Genomic DNA, 15474 nt, shown 5'->3' on the forward strand with positions numbered 1-15474 from the left:
TCTCGTTACAGAATTATCGAATTGACTTTTTTTCATGGAGATAAAATAGCATTAAGACATAATATAAAACACAAAGTTATAATTTTCAAAACCTGTATGTCTGTTAATCTCACGGTTGAAGCCAGCTTTACCGGGTGGGTAACACGGAATGTTGACAGTGTGACGCCAGACTCGGGCAGTAGAAGCCGCTCTCTGTGTTCAGAATTTGTCTTATATTTCAGGTCCATCTAAACATTTGGATTTCAGCCAACCTAAATGAGTTTCAGGGGTGACAGCGATGATGACGACAGCTGCAGTAAACGAAGAGTCGCGTATGTTTACGGTCCGGAGTACATCCAGACCTGCGACACTTTATCCAAAGTGCCAAACCGGGTGAGTTGAACTGAATGAGAGGCGTTACAGAGCTAGTTAGGTAGCAGCCTTTTCCTAATCTGGAAAACGACATCCTTGTCTTTACCTCTGTTACCAGGCGAGTATGGTCCACTCACTGATAGAAGCCTATGGACTGCTTCAACACATGAGGTGAGCTGCTGGTGTTTGCACCGAGAGAGAACACAGTTGGTATTGTTTTTGTCAGTGAGCAGGAGAGGATGTACAAAAGACACACTGTGCAAGATGAAGGTGGGTGGATCAATCCAAATATCAATAGTATCGCTACCAAAGCTAGTATTTGTATCGGATCTATATAAACATTTGCATTGTTGCACAGGAGTAGTGGGAGAGGATCAGCGATTTATAACTAATGATTAAAGCAGCAGAGTGCTGTATAAACACACTGAGAGTGAAAACAGGTGAGTAAAGAAGAAACATTTAGTCTGTCAGGAGAAGCCCCAATCACCCTTGGCCTATTGCAGCATAACTAAAGCAGGAATCAGGGAATTATTAAGATGTTGGTCAAAACTGAGAACACTGTCCAAAATGATGCCAAAATTCCTGACTTGCTCACTGTGAGAAAGGGATGATAACAAAAACCTCCTGAGACAAAAGTTTTACTATTGCTCGGCTGGTAGGTGGCAGAGATAGTGACAGTCTGCTAGCAACAAAAGAAATCACTAGGAGGTTTCTGGTGCAGCATCTTCTTTCAGCCAGCGAGAGCCAACAACCTCCGTAGTAACCACTGGTTGTGTCACATCTACTATGGTGGACAGCCCTAAAAACAATGTACGTGTGAAGTACAAATAAAACTTGTGTTCTTTCATTTATAGTCATTTACAAATGATGTTACCGGTTTAGCTCAGTGCATTAAGTGGGCGAACACATGCCGTACAGCTAAGAGTGGCTAGTCCGAGTTCGAGTCCAACCCATGGTTCTGCCTGTTTTACCCCTTCTCTGTCTGCTCCTGCTTTCCTGTCCACTGTGTCTATCAAATAAAGCTGAAAAATTCCACTTTTTCAGGTAAACACAATTATATAAAGTTTCTCTTTTTACCTTGATAACTGTTATTTTTAACTCAATTTCTTATGTCTGTTTGTCACTGCAGTGTCTCTGCTGTTAAATCACTCTTTCTCTCTACTCTCTCCAGCATTGTCAAACCCCACGTGGCCACTATAGAGGAAATGGCCAAATTCCACACTGATTCCTACCTGGAGCATCTCCACAAGATCAGCCAGGACGGAGACAACGATGACCCCCAGTCGGCTGACTACGGCCTGGGTGAGCAAAACACATTGCTACCTTTTTATTATTTAATCTTTAATGTGTTAAACGCACACACTTTCAGTGCAGTATGGTGTCATTGGGTTTCTGGTTTAAAGCACAGCTGCCTTTTCTCCTGTATGACTAAAGTGATGAAGGGGTTAATTGATCATTACCTGCAATATTAAAGCAGCTGTAGTACAAAAATGGAAATAAAGGGGTTAAAATGATTTCACCAGTAGATGGCGATGTAACACTGCACTTAATAACACTGACAGCGATCATAAATGTTCTCCTCAAATAACAATCTAAGGGTATGTTTGTTGATCTTGTCCCACTCCTAGGATCCCACTGTTGTTTGTTGTTCTTGGATGGGTTGTATGTTAGTCCATCCTTTTCCGAAGTTTACATTTCTAACTTTAGACTAAGCTTCAAGTTCACTCTGCTTGTTTTTGTTCCATGACATTCCCTTATCCTTTATCTTTCTCTCACCCTCTCTTTTTTAACTCAGTAAAGTTCTCATTCAAGGACTTGAGTTACCCTTCAGATTTCAGTGCGGTTTTAAGGCGCAAATATCAGACAAAGTTTTTGTGCTTTTGTGTGTCGTCGTAAAATCCACTGCATGCATGCATGTACCGCGAAGCATTATATTAGGTGCCTGTTGAAGTAACTCGGTGTTTATTAGTGGCGTTTCAGTGTCACCTCTTACTGGCATGCATCACTAGGGTAACATGTGCTGCAGACCTAACCACATCCAGTTAAGACACCGCAAAGTGACCAATCAGTTCCTTGGAAAATAGTGTTACGATTCCTGGAAAAGCTGGTCATATGAGACTGATAAGCCCTCGATTAACTTATCGAGTTGATAACCATCTGCATGTGACTTTTGACAGGAGCAGACACTTCCCCCAACCAGCTGTACGGTGAGGGGAGGAAGATGGGGGGGAAAAAACACACTGTGGAAGAGAGCCACTGGTAGATAATAACTAATGATTAAATACAGAGTGGTGTATAAACACATAGTGAGTAAAGAAGAAACACAGTGCATTGTGGGAATACCCCAGCAGCCTTGGCCTATTGCAGGGTAACTAAAAGAGGATTCAGGGTCACCTGATCCAGCCCTAACTATAACCTTTATCAAAAAGGAAAGCTTTAAGTTTATCCTAGCTGTCAGATCCCTGACAAATTAACATGCGTACTGCGAATTGGTTTTGCCTTTTTTTTTTTTAAAAAGTATTTATTTTTTAAATCCCTCATCTTCCTCTCGCCTGCTGTATTTTGTCCCTCCAGGCTATGACTGTCCAGTGGTCGAGGGCATATTTGACTATGCAGCAGGAGTGGGGGGTGCTACGCTGACGGCAGCTCAGACTCTGTTGGACCAAAAGTGTGATGTGGCCATCAACTGGGCAGGAGGGTGGCACCACGCCAAGAAGTAGGCTAACACACTTTAGTGTGCTGTGACCTTCCTGTGTGCTGCATTACATGCGCATATAGTGTCTCCCAGCAGGCCGTCCTCCTGACCCATGCCCTCCTTCTGCACCTAAACCAGCTTTAGACGAGCACTTGTTCAGTCAGTACTTGTCAGTTTAAGAACAGAGACAGTGTTTGGTGGATAATGTGACTTTATTTATCCACTCAGAACAAAATCTTTTGGCTATGTCCTTTTAATCGTATCTGTAGACAGTAATAGCCCATTAATGTGTGCCGATGTGATGTAATCGCACTGTTGTCTGCCCCCATGACAGTCACATAAATGCCCGTGAAGGCAGACTTGCAGCTGGATTATTTGTCACTCATGAGGGTGAGAACGGCGAGCATAAATAGAGCCCCAAGCAGCCAGTTTCCCCTCTCCACTGAAAGATCTACTGTAGGAACCACTGTTTAGATAAACTATATCTGCATAAACCTTTAGAGACATTACACACTGGTCACCGAACAGTCGTTGTTGTGCTTATGTCAGTCACTCTGGCTTAACTGATCCAGCTGTGATCCGGTGTTTCAGGGCTAGACTCAGAATTTGTTAAACCATCAATTTCCATCAGTTACATCAAATAGCCTGAAGAGGGTGCTCTTGACAAAGCAGTACATTTCAAACGTGGCGCTTCATCTTCATCTCTCTTATCGTCCAGGGATGAGGCTTCAGGCTTCTGTTACGTGAACGATGCCGTGCTGGGAATCCTCAGACTGAGAGAGAAATACGAAAGAGTCCTCTATGTGGACGTTGACCTGCATCATGGAGACGGTGCACACCAAACACTGTTTTGACTTTTGCACAATTTAAAATGAGCTTCTTTTACATTTTGTCATCCTCACAGCAGTTTTTTTGGTTCCAGGTTTTAAAAGCTCTTTCCTCCCCTTTGGTCTCTGCAGGTGTTGAAGATGCCTTCAGCTTCACATCCAAAGTTATGACCGTTTCACTGCACAAGTTCTCGCCCGGGTTCTTCCCAGGTCAGGCAATACAGTGAGCTTAACCACGGCATGCTTTAATATGCCAATTTGAATCATGAGACCGTGTTGGATAAGTTTGTGCTTGCTTAGGTACGGGTGACCTGTGTGACACCGGGCTGGGTAAAGGCCGCTGGTACGCTGTGAACGTCCCGCTGGAGGACGGCATCAAGGACGACAGATACTACCAGGTTTTTACCAGGTACACACACAGAGAAACTGTAGCGCTGACCTCCTATATAACTCCAACAGATCAGAGGTCAGTGTCATCCATTGATGAGTGCTATGGAGCATGTGCAAGTTCAGCATTTTATCAGGGACACTTTAGCAGGGAAATCCTTCCATTGTGAGGCTTAAACTGGGGATTTTCTAGTTGAAGGAGTTTCTCTGTGCTGAGCACTCAATGCAAATGTGTCGCCTCTAAAAGGAAATAAAGGGCTAAAACCCCTTGTTTGTTCTCTATCTCAGCATCTGTATATCGCAGATTCTGTGATCTTGAACAGGAGGAGCTGAGTTTGTTTCCTCTCAGCTGCTTATAAATCCTTAAAATCTCTATTTGAGCAAAAGAGCAAAAAAAGTGTAGGCGGTGTTTTTTTTCTGGGGTTTTTTTGGCAAGCACCAAGCAGCAATCATCTCAGCTCTATGTGTGACTGCTGGGATCATTCCAGGAGGGTTGTTTTGTTTTGTTGTTTTAATGGAGTGGCACAAGAGTAAGACAGAGGGGTCTCAGTGGAAATCAGACATAAACAGAGTGTAGAAAATTAGCATAGAAAACACTGGATGTGATTTTCAGGCCCATGTGCCCTCACACACGTAATGCTACAGGAATTTAGGCTTTTTTTAGTACAACTCATAAAAACACTTAATTAGTCTAATAACACTAAAGTTACAGCATCAAAATAAACTTACAAATAGTCATTATAAACAATTGAATACACAATGTTATTGGGTTATAATTACTCATTCTATAATGTTTGTGTCAGTTTAATGGTGAGAGATCATTTTATTTGACTATGTGCTGCTTTGTTGGGTTAGCTTTAGTAATACAGCATCACTGTTATTGTGCAAAAGTCTTGAGTCACCCCTCATTTCTTCATAGTTTACTTCTAAGGAGCATTTCTTGTCAGGCTTTCTGAAGGTCTTTCAATGTTTTTCTTTTATCGGCTGCTTTTTCAGTTATTTTCAGAAGATTGTTTTTTGTTGGTTAAGCCAGTTTAACACTGTACTACGCATCATTCAGGCATAAAAAATGGTAAATGGCCTGTATTTGTATAGCGCTTTACTTAGTCCCTTAGTCCCACAGCCACCCTGGAGCGCACTGACAGAGGCGAGGCTGCCGGACACTGGCGCCTCCGGGCCCTCTGACCACCACCAGTAGGCAACGGGTGAAGTGTCTTGCCCAAGGACACAACGACCAAGACTGTGCGAGCCGGGGCTCAAACCGGCAACCTTCCGATTACAGGACGAACTAACAACTCTTGAGCCACGATAAAGCACATCATTTGTTCCTTCGCCTATGAAAAATGTCAAATATAACAAAGTGATTCCCAGAGAGCTATTAGATTAAAGAATCTTACCATATCTGTGCATTGTGTGCAGTTTCCTCAAAAAAAACCTGAGGAAACCTAAAAAAGCATGTAGTACATACAATAGATGAACAGTAACAGTGCAAGTCATGTCCTTAACAAAACAAGACCTGACAAAACCTGGAGAACTGTTCCTGAAAACTGCTTTTTATCCTTGTTGTAATTTCATGGTTGCGGATCAGCCGGCATCTGTGAGCTGATGGTGATGGAAATTAAAATTGCTCTATTTCACAGCGTCGACTTCTAATGGGTGAAACTAAAGTCTTTTCTTGTAAAGTAACTAATGCAAGTGACTGAAAACTTATCCCATCCATCCACTTCCACTTCCCAAGTTCAAGGTCATGTGCGGGTGCAGGGGTCATAGGGCAAAAGGTGGTGTACATCCTGGACAGGTTGCTGGTCTTTCATAGGTTTAACACAGGGAGACAAACACTTGATACCTAACCTAACAAATGCATGGGTTTAGACTGTGAAAGAAAGCTGGAGTACCCGGAGAGAGCTGGGGAGACTGTGCAAACTCCACAAAAAAGACAGCGTAGTGCTCCAGCTCTGTGAAACAATGAGTAAGCTGCATGTAGACTAATACTTCATTACTTTTATTGGTATAATCACAGGCTACTGCTTTAGCACCTCTAATTGGTGGAAGCAACTGAACAAATTGGGTGTAAGTGTTTTGTTTTAGTGTTCTACACTTACTATAAAGTTATTATTGTTCAGAACGGAATGTACAGGTAAGTCACGTTAGCCATCACTGCTTGAGTGCCAGGAAGGTTTTTGTTGGCTCAAAAGGCCCCTATGGTAGTGACTATGCACATAAGCTCAATTAGTCACAGAAGTCTATACATTTTCCTGAATTGTTTTCTTTTTTGGATGCTTGATAACCAAATGATATGCATCCTCTGCGAGTAACAGAATTCTTTCTTCTTTTTACAGCGTCCTGCAGGAGGTGCGGGCACAGTTCAACCCGGAGGCGATAGTGATGCAGCTGGGTGCCGACACAATGGCGGGTGACCCTATGTGCTCCTTCAACATGACCCCTGTTGGGGTGGGCAAGTGTCTGCAGTATGTCCTGCAGTGGCAGCTACCTACACTCCTGCTGGGCGGAGGTACGCTTCACGTATGTGTTTATTATTCTGACTGATGTTGATGTGTGTGTGTTGGTATATCTCCACGTATGGCTGTATGCGCATGTTTCTCGGAGTGCTGACGTAGTCCAGATGTAACGGTGTAGTGCGCCTTCTGTTTGTGCGTGTTTGCGTTGAATTTCTGAGTCCGTTACTTAAGCACATTTACACACACTGCCCTGTCCCAGACTCCTCAGCCCTTGGCCAGATGATAGCTACTAATTATACAACACAATGAATCCATTTTACTCAACTACAATCCCACCTCTCTTCCTTTCTCTCCCCTCCCGCTCTGCCCTACATACTTTCTCCTCAGTCCATTCCCTCCATCTTTAAACTTTCTCTGTGTCTTCTGTATGTGGGAGGCTTTATAGTTTTTCTTCCAGAGGATTTTGTCATGTTAGCTTCCTTTTTTTGGTCTGAAGAGCTACACAAAGCTGTATAAATGTGAAAGTACAAATGAGCTCTTGTTGCACACACATTCAACTGACCACAAGAATGAGCTGGTTCAGGTCAACAAAAGAATAGACTGTGTACAAAAGCTGCTCATACCCACATGGACAAACATAACTGCTAATCAATGCTAAATAAAAGAATAAATAAGTACTCAGATTTCATGCACTAGTTCCACTGGAGCACAAATGTGCTATTTGACAGATAAAAAATTAGAAATTGAAATACTTCAAAACAGCAGCACAAACAGTGCAACTTTAACAAGAAAAAAAACACCCCCCATACATTTGTTCTGTGGCACACTGTAAACATGTTTATGTCAGCTTTTATATGTATAGTTAACATAGGCGTCTTCAGAGATGGTTAGTCGGCCTCAAGTGGCCATTAGAGAAACTGCAGTTTGGACACATGATTAGAAACAGGGTATTTGATAGGTTAGTTTAGTTTAGTTTTTTAATCTAAAATTTTCTCCCAGACATGTTTTTTATCCTCTGTGATTTGACATGGGAATCTATGGTTATTTACACCTCAAGTGGCCATGGGAGGAACTGCACTTTTTGGCACTTGTGAGAGTTGGCTTAATTTTTCACTGCTTTGAAGTTGAAGGTTACTGGCATTTTCTCACACTTCATGACTTGGTAACAGGGGCAGATGTAGAGAAATTTTCTTAGGCTGGCATGGAAATCAAATGGCGGGACAAAATCAAAGCCTTTTTTTAAACACATGTGCATGTGTTACGTATGGTAAAAATGATTCAAATGCAAGTACACATGCATTTCATATAAAAATAGTCTGCAGCTTAATTAATTTCTGTAGCCCACATAATGAACCTTTTCAGTTACATAATACATGTGATTTTTTTATGTACTGTATAGCCTGTATAATAAATAAATACATATAAAAGCATTTAGTGGCCTGTCATTAAAATTTAAAAGCTGGTATATACTTTGAAGTCCAAACTTTCAACACAAGCTGAAATAGAGACTCAGCGTGGCTGCAGCTTGTTGCTATGTCAGCTTAATCACATGCCCGTCATCACACAGAGTGTTAATAACACTCACCTTCATTCCACCTTCAAAGTGTTAATGCTATCTTATCTTAATAAACAACACAGTCATATGCAAAACTAGTTTGGCACTAGGGGTGGCAAGAGATCATTTTAGGGTGGCACATGCCACCCTTCTAGATGTGCCCCTGCTTAGTAACCTGATGATTTTCACATTCTATATTCAGTTTTTACCCCTTAGCCGTTAAATGCTGATTGGGTATCTTCAGCGTAGACACCCAAGTTTGTGATTACAATAACTAGATAGGTGGCTGAGAACAAAGCGACGCATAATTTTCAAATTCATCCCATACGTGGAACCACTAAAAATCTCAGATAAGTTAGAATCCCAATTACCTTTGCTTCAAGGTCGAGGTCAGAGGTTAGGTTTTGCCTGAGACATCATGTTATATTTTCCCGTCTGTTTGTTGCTGGGTTAGTGGAGATCTTTTCTGACTCCTGCCAAGGAAACATGTTGCTTCACAGATGATTTATGTTTTGAATTATGTAAGACATGGTTCTGTTTGGATATCATTGTCACTGGTCGTAGTCACGTGACCTATCACAGGTGATTTAAGATGACGTCGCCCTGTGTTTCGTTGTGTGACGAGGAGCAGGTGTGCTCAAAATGTCATATGTCATGAAATTGGAGTTCTGCAGCATGCAAACTTCTTTTTCTTTTAAAAGCTTACTGTGGCCTCAGGAAAAAACACATTTTTGGCCACAACCAAACTCGTTCACAAATACAAATAAGTTTGGGGATGAACTGATTCGATTTCGGATGCTAAATGGTGAAGCTCACAGCGACTTTACATGATACATCACTCAAAAAACAATAACTCTTGTGATATCTACACACAGCCCCCAAACATCAATATAGCAAAGGAAACTAACAGTTGCTCAAAATGGATTTCCCCACTCGTTTAACTTAATAGAGTATATATATTTTATATTATTTTATTTATTTTTTTACAGATAAACAGACGTAATGAAGTGATTTTATTTTATATGGAAAATGTCCAGTCTGGACAGACAAATTATTAACAATACAAAGGATTTAAGTTTTATTCCAGTGAAAGAACAGCCAACACAGTAGGGTCAGTAAAGTCTTTGTATGTTTTCTCTACAGGAATCATGTTCTTCAACTTCGTTTGACCCCATATGTTTTTTTTCCTCTGGTCACCCCATCCTGCAGTGGGTCTCTTTCCCACCAGTCAGGCCCGCCCTGTAGTTTGAGATTCAAACTGCTTTAAGAAAGTGTTTGAAGGTTTAAGTGGAGGATTGAACAACAGTTTAGCAGCACACACATGCTGAGGCACAACCATCATTTCCCTGAGCAAACTGTGTTGTCACAAATGTGACGGGCAGCAGTTTAAAGCTGGTGCATTCAGTTTGGAGGGGAAGCTTCTGGATTGCTCTACACACTGAAACATGACAAGATGATCCTTGATTAAGCAAGAAAAACATAAAAATCAGTTTGATGGAAGAGAAATGTGTAGACCAGAAGTTTTATTTCTGACAAAACTGATTGGTTTAGATTTAATTAATGAGCAATAAGTTGTAGATTCCTGCTAAACAGGTAAAGTTGTATCAAGTCAAACACTTGCTGGCTCTGCTTTATTTTAACTTCAGATTCAGCTTCATTGTCACATCACAAATTTACAAAGAGTAGGGTGAAAAACCTTGTGTTGCAGAGCTCCATATTAGCAGATAAAAATGTAAAAAAGCACACAATACAAGCATATTTTAGATATGTGCAAAACACAGAAGAAAAAGAGCAAATGGCCCTATAATGAACCCTGGGGAGCTCCAGTGTGACAGTCAGCCTGGCCAGATGTGATGTTAGGCCTTCTCTTTCTGTTTACGATTTTTCACCTGTCTATGCAGTCTTCACCAGTTTTTCACTGACAAAAACAAATGTGGAAAAACAGTAGGGGTGCAAGATAAACTAGCATTCCTGCAGATGCAGTTATATCATGCTACGATTTAAGGATCAGTCCAGCTGTCAGGAATATCGTCCTGCTCCTGTTTTCTCTCATTTAAAAGACAAAGATGGAGCAGTGTAGCCGTGCATACACACGTACATCAGCTTCAAAGCACGCAGATGTCCGGGCATGAATTGGGCATGCCCGGACACATCTGTGTTACACGTGCCGTGAAACTTTTTTTTATTTTTTTATAATTCAAGTATTTATTAGATTTCGCATTTTATAGCAGCAAATACAGAGATGCAACAACCAAAAGCAAGAAGCAAACAAACAAAAACAAACAAACAAAATAAATAACTAAGAAAATAAATAAATAAAAAATAAATTAAAAACCACAACGAAACAAAACAAGTGAGGTTTTAACATATGTTGTATTAAGCTCAAATGTCCAAGTCAGGTAGACATGTAGGTGCAAAAATTGTCCCACTGTTCCAGCGCAGCTTCCGTCACATGATGTATTTTTCCCAGCATCTTTTCGCATGCAACATTCCCAATCATTCTGTCTTTCCACATTTTAAGCGTTGGAGTATGAGAGTCCTTCCAGTGTTCCAAAATGACACAGGCACATGTTACCAAGGCAGTACTTAACACTCTAAACTGGTGTTTACTTAATTGCGGCACCTCTCCTTTGTCTCCTAGTAAACATAATTTAGGTGATAGGTTACAAAGTGTCCACCCCTGCAAATAATTCAGTACAGTGTTCCAAACTGGAAAAACCAGCAGGCATTCCCAGAGGGCATGTATCAGAGTACCTTTGGCTTTTTGGCATTTCCAACACAAGTCATCTCTACCAATCCCCATTCTATACAGCCTTGAAGGAGTATAATAGTATCTGTTAAGAATTTTGTATTGAATAAATTTCCCCCTGCCTTCCCTAATGTATAATCCATTGTTCGACAATATAGAATCCCATGTACCTTCATCCATTGTACGCCCTAGATCCCTTTCCCATGCTTTTTTCAGGCTCTTATTTATATTGTTTTTAATCCATGGGCAAATATTATACCATTTCGCAGCTGTGCACAGAGATGGGGGTAGTAGCATAAAATTCTCTATCGGGTTACTTTCACATGTTATTGTAACTCCTCCTTTTAAACAGTTTCTTATTTGCAAATATTTCCAGAAATGACTGTTACCCTCTAAACAAAACGTATTTTTAATATCCTCATACGACATGAAAACACCCCCTTCAAATAGGTCACTAACAGTTCTGATACCTCTTCTCAGCTATTGTGTCCAGTAAACAGTCTGCTTACCAATTTTAATTTTAGGATTATACCACAAGGGGGCATACTTCTGTACATATGGCACAAGTTTATATTTCTTATGCACCTCCAACCATACCATTTTCGAAAATTTCAAAATAGGGTTTTGCGTCTTACCGTGATTATTCACTATTTGTGATAAAATATCATTTGGTGTGAATGGAGATGCAAGCTCTTGTTCTATTAACATCCAGTCTATATTGTTTTTCCCTGCCCAATGTTTGCCTAATCTAGCCATTTCAAAAGAGATACTATAATACTCTATATTTACCACCCTTCCAAAGAAAATCTTTTATCATATTATTGTAGCTTTGCAACATCCGTCGCAGGATACACATAGGCAGCATTCCTGTATAATAGTTGATGAGCGGTGCCACAACCATTTTAACTGTGTTCACTTTTCCCCACAATGTCAAATTTAGTTTACTCCATTTACCCAAGTTTTTATTGATCTTGTTTAATAATTTTCCCATACTGTTAGCCATAATATCCTCAATATTGGGGTTCAATTCAATTCCAAGATATTTCATTCCCTTGTCCACCTACTTAAAGTTAAAGCCCGATATTAAGTTATGACTGCAAGCCTGGGAAACTGGCATCGCCTCTGATTTATGCCAGTTAATTTTGTACCCCGAAAACATTGAGTATGTATTAATCACCTCTAATAGTTTTGTGATAGAATTCGTTGGGTCTTGGTTTAATTTCAGCACATCATCTGCATACAGGAATAATTTGTGTTCTCTGCCTCCCCCAAATACACCTTTAATCTCTGCATTTTCTCTGATTTGAATAGCTAATGGCTCTAAAACTATTATAAATAGCAATGGGCTTAAATTGCATCCTTGACGTGTTGATCTGGAAATACTAAAAAAAGGAGAAAGTACCCCATTTGTAAATACAGCTGCTTCAAGAGTATTCCAAACTTTTCCAGGGCTGTGAACAGAAAGTTCCACTCCACCCTATCAAAAGTTTTCTGTGCATCTAAGATATAGAGCCAATACAGGATTTGTGTTATTTCTATTCAGCCACACGTGCCGTGAAACTTAAGTGATGTTGTTCAGTTGATGCCTTGATGTACCTCCTGACTACTTTGTCTTTGTAAAAGGAGCAATTTTTGCTCCTCTAACTGTAAACCAACTTTACTCTGATTGGCTACTCATCAAAAACGCAAGGTTTGAGCAGCTGTAAATGTTTAAAAGTTTCAAATTCATATTTAATAGTCTTCAGGGCTCCAAACATGCCTTCATGTGGGTTCCAGGTACTCCATAAAGATTATATCATTTGTGTTTCTTCTCATATGTGTCTGCGTTCCTTCTCTCTACTCAGGAGGTTATAACCTGGCTAACACAGCTCGGTGTTGGACCTACCTGACAGCAGAAGTGCTGGGAAAGACTCTCTCCTCTGAAATACCTGACCATGAGGTACACGGACACACACACTCACACACATCCTCCCTTTCCCTGCCTGTTACAGCCACACATTTACATATTCCCACATGAGGACAAATGTGCCCCTTCATTGTACCATCACACGCACACACATGCATGGAAACGCAAACACACCCTCTTGTGTCCTCTGTCTGCTGAGTCACTCCATCTAATCAAAGATGGCTGCCCGATCTCAATAAAGGGGTTTGTGTACAGGTGAGCGGGACAGGTAGCAGTGCTGACAATTCCTCTCTGTCTGCTGCGATGAACACAGACTCCTCTCACTCTCATCTTTTACGCGTCGTCTGGGTGAACGTTATTAGAGGAGTTATAGAAGTCGGACTGGAAGGACTTAAACCGCAGCTTTACCTGTCCAGTTAGTTCAAAAGGGTGGACGTCAGCGAGGATTCTTAAAATAGCGAGAACACATATGCTGTTGATTTAATTTAGCGAGGAAGGAACTGTGTATTTTATTTGTTGACTTGTTTGTGAAACACGGGACATGTGACCAGTTGCTTTTCGGTAAATCAAACAGAGCCATCCTCTCTCCAAATAGAAATCGGCGCGCCCATCTGTCTGTCCCGCTCCTATGCTCTCACACGCACAAAGAGCCTCTTTCTCCAGCAGCTGATTTTTTGGACCTTGTCTTGGTCAGATGTAATGAATAGCTGTGAGCGCCTCAGTGTGTGCGTGCGTGCGTGTGCACGCGTGTGTGCGTCCTGGTCGAGAAGAAGGTACCTCTTGTTTCTCCTCGTCGGGCGTCCAATGGCCCCAAATGGCCTTTGACCTCATTAAGGAGCACTCACTGAAAACAAAGCAACTATCAGTGCGGCCAGCTGCCACAGTTGATAAAGATGAGGTGACACACACACACACACACACACACACACACACACACACACACACACACACACACGGTTTTCCACCTGAAACAGTTACAATTTTATTGTGTTTATGTCTTGGTTTTTTCTGATTTATGAAGCAACCTATTTTCAAGGTAAACTGCAACCTCTGCTAAACTTCACATATATGTGTGTATGCATGTATGTATGTGAATGCATATGTGTGTGTGTTTGAAGCTCACTCTGTGTGCGATAAGAGGGGCATTTATCCACGATGACCAAGCAGAGCTGTTCCAGTTCCAGTGACACGGGGAACAAAAACTACCTTTGTGCCCGTTTGTGTGAGTGCGTCTTACTCCTCCTGCTCCGCTGTAGACAAAACCCCATGAATACACACATTCATTACTGTCAGATAATGCACTGGCCTGTTTTATAACGCTTCTCATGTGCTTCATTGTATGATAAATGGACACCAGTGTGGAGGAAACTCAAACAGGCAAACTGGCAAAAGTGGCTCAAAGTCGAAGGAAAATGCAAAAAACTACAAATTCAAACACTGTTTGTTTTATCTGCAGAAATCTCACTAAAACCAGTCCGAACATATTTGTTGCTTTTAAATATTTATTTGGAAAGGTTTATTTTCAGTGCCCGAGAGGATTTGCGGTGCTCTTTTCTTGCAGCACACAAGCTTCAAATGAAATAATTAAAAATAGCAGTCTAAAGAACACAAACATCAGTCAGAGTTGGCCAGTCACGTCAACAATAAGTGCTGTAATACTCGCTGATTACTAGACAAAATATTACACTACAGATAACGCACACAATACCTCTGCTTGTGTCACACTCATTATATTTCAGTATCTAATGCAAACACGCCAGGATTCCAGCCACCGGGTGGAAAGTTGTTAACCTTCGCTGCTGACTCGTATTGTCTGCCAGTGCTGAGCTGATCCCGATTGACCCCCCCCTCCCCCCCATTGTGCGATAGCGGCGGCTCCTATCTGCGTGTGAATCGAAGGAGCCGCGGTGTTGGGCGTGCTAAGTATAGCCGCACGGGTCAAAGGTTAGTTGGTGTCTCTCATTTGACAGGAACAGTTTGTCTTTATAACGAACTTTATTTTGAGGGTGGAAACAATTGTTCTTATGGTTACAGGAACTTTTTATTTGTCACATGTGATGTTCACATGGTTTTGCTTTGCCTGTTAGCCTAGATTTATTATCTTTAATTTAAGGCGGGGTGGGGTATCATCTTATCTAAACATGTGTTATGTCATGAAGAAGGGCAAAAACCACAGTAGGGTCTTTAATACTTCTCTGAATCCCCTTAAAGTAACTTCTGTCACTGGCACGTACACCACGTTTTTAAAACCATATGAACTTAAACATCTCAGACCTGAAGGCCACTCTCCATTTTTAGTTAATAATAAAATACCTTTTTTCAAGTGGTCACATCCACTCCAATGGAAGTGGTTTAATGGAAACTCTCATCTCTCGTCATCTCATCTCTCAAGTGTTTCAATTAAATCTTTTTCAATTAAATTCAACAACAGTCACCACAAGACACTCCACAAATAGTGTTGGGGAACCTTAAAAACCTGGGTCAGCTATAAGAGTCCAAAAGGGTGTTCGACGATCCAACGATCACAAGTAATACATAGACATAA

The 15474-nt window shown here is 41.2% G+C and overlaps 1 protein-coding gene across 2 annotated transcripts in view; it reads left to right on the forward strand.

Moving 5' to 3' along the window:
* Nucleotides 1-8: 8 nt before the first annotated feature.
* The window catches only part of hdac8 (histone deacetylase 8), a 37118-nt gene continuing 21652 nt past the window's right edge, over nt 9-15474 (forward strand). The window contains exons 1-9 of one of the 2 annotated variants that reach the window (XR_312221.1): nt 9-372; nt 470-522; nt 1523-1653; nt 2926-3067; nt 3765-3877; nt 4006-4083; nt 4174-4282; nt 6600-6783; nt 12868-12962. Coding sequence is in view for 1 of the 2 variants with exons in the window: in XM_005750904.1 (XP_005750961.1) it covers nt 256-372; nt 470-522; nt 1523-1653; nt 2926-3067; nt 3765-3877; nt 4006-4083; nt 4174-4282; nt 6600-6772; nt 12868-12962 (1011 nt within the window). In the remaining variant the exon portion in view is untranslated. The remainder of the gene's footprint in view (nt 373-469; nt 523-1522; nt 1654-2925; nt 3068-3764; nt 3878-4005; nt 4084-4173; nt 4283-6599; nt 6784-12867; nt 12963-15474) is intronic. The other variant, XM_005750904.1, reaches the window with a different exon arrangement.

Source organism: Pundamilia nyererei, unplaced genomic scaffold, assembly GCF_000239375.1.
Source record: "Pundamilia nyererei isolate P.nyererei 1_Seehausen unplaced genomic scaffold, PunNye1.0 scaffold00292, whole genome shotgun sequence".
In the NCBI taxonomy this organism is placed as follows: domain Eukaryota; kingdom Metazoa; phylum Chordata; class Actinopteri; order Cichliformes; family Cichlidae; genus Pundamilia; species Pundamilia nyererei.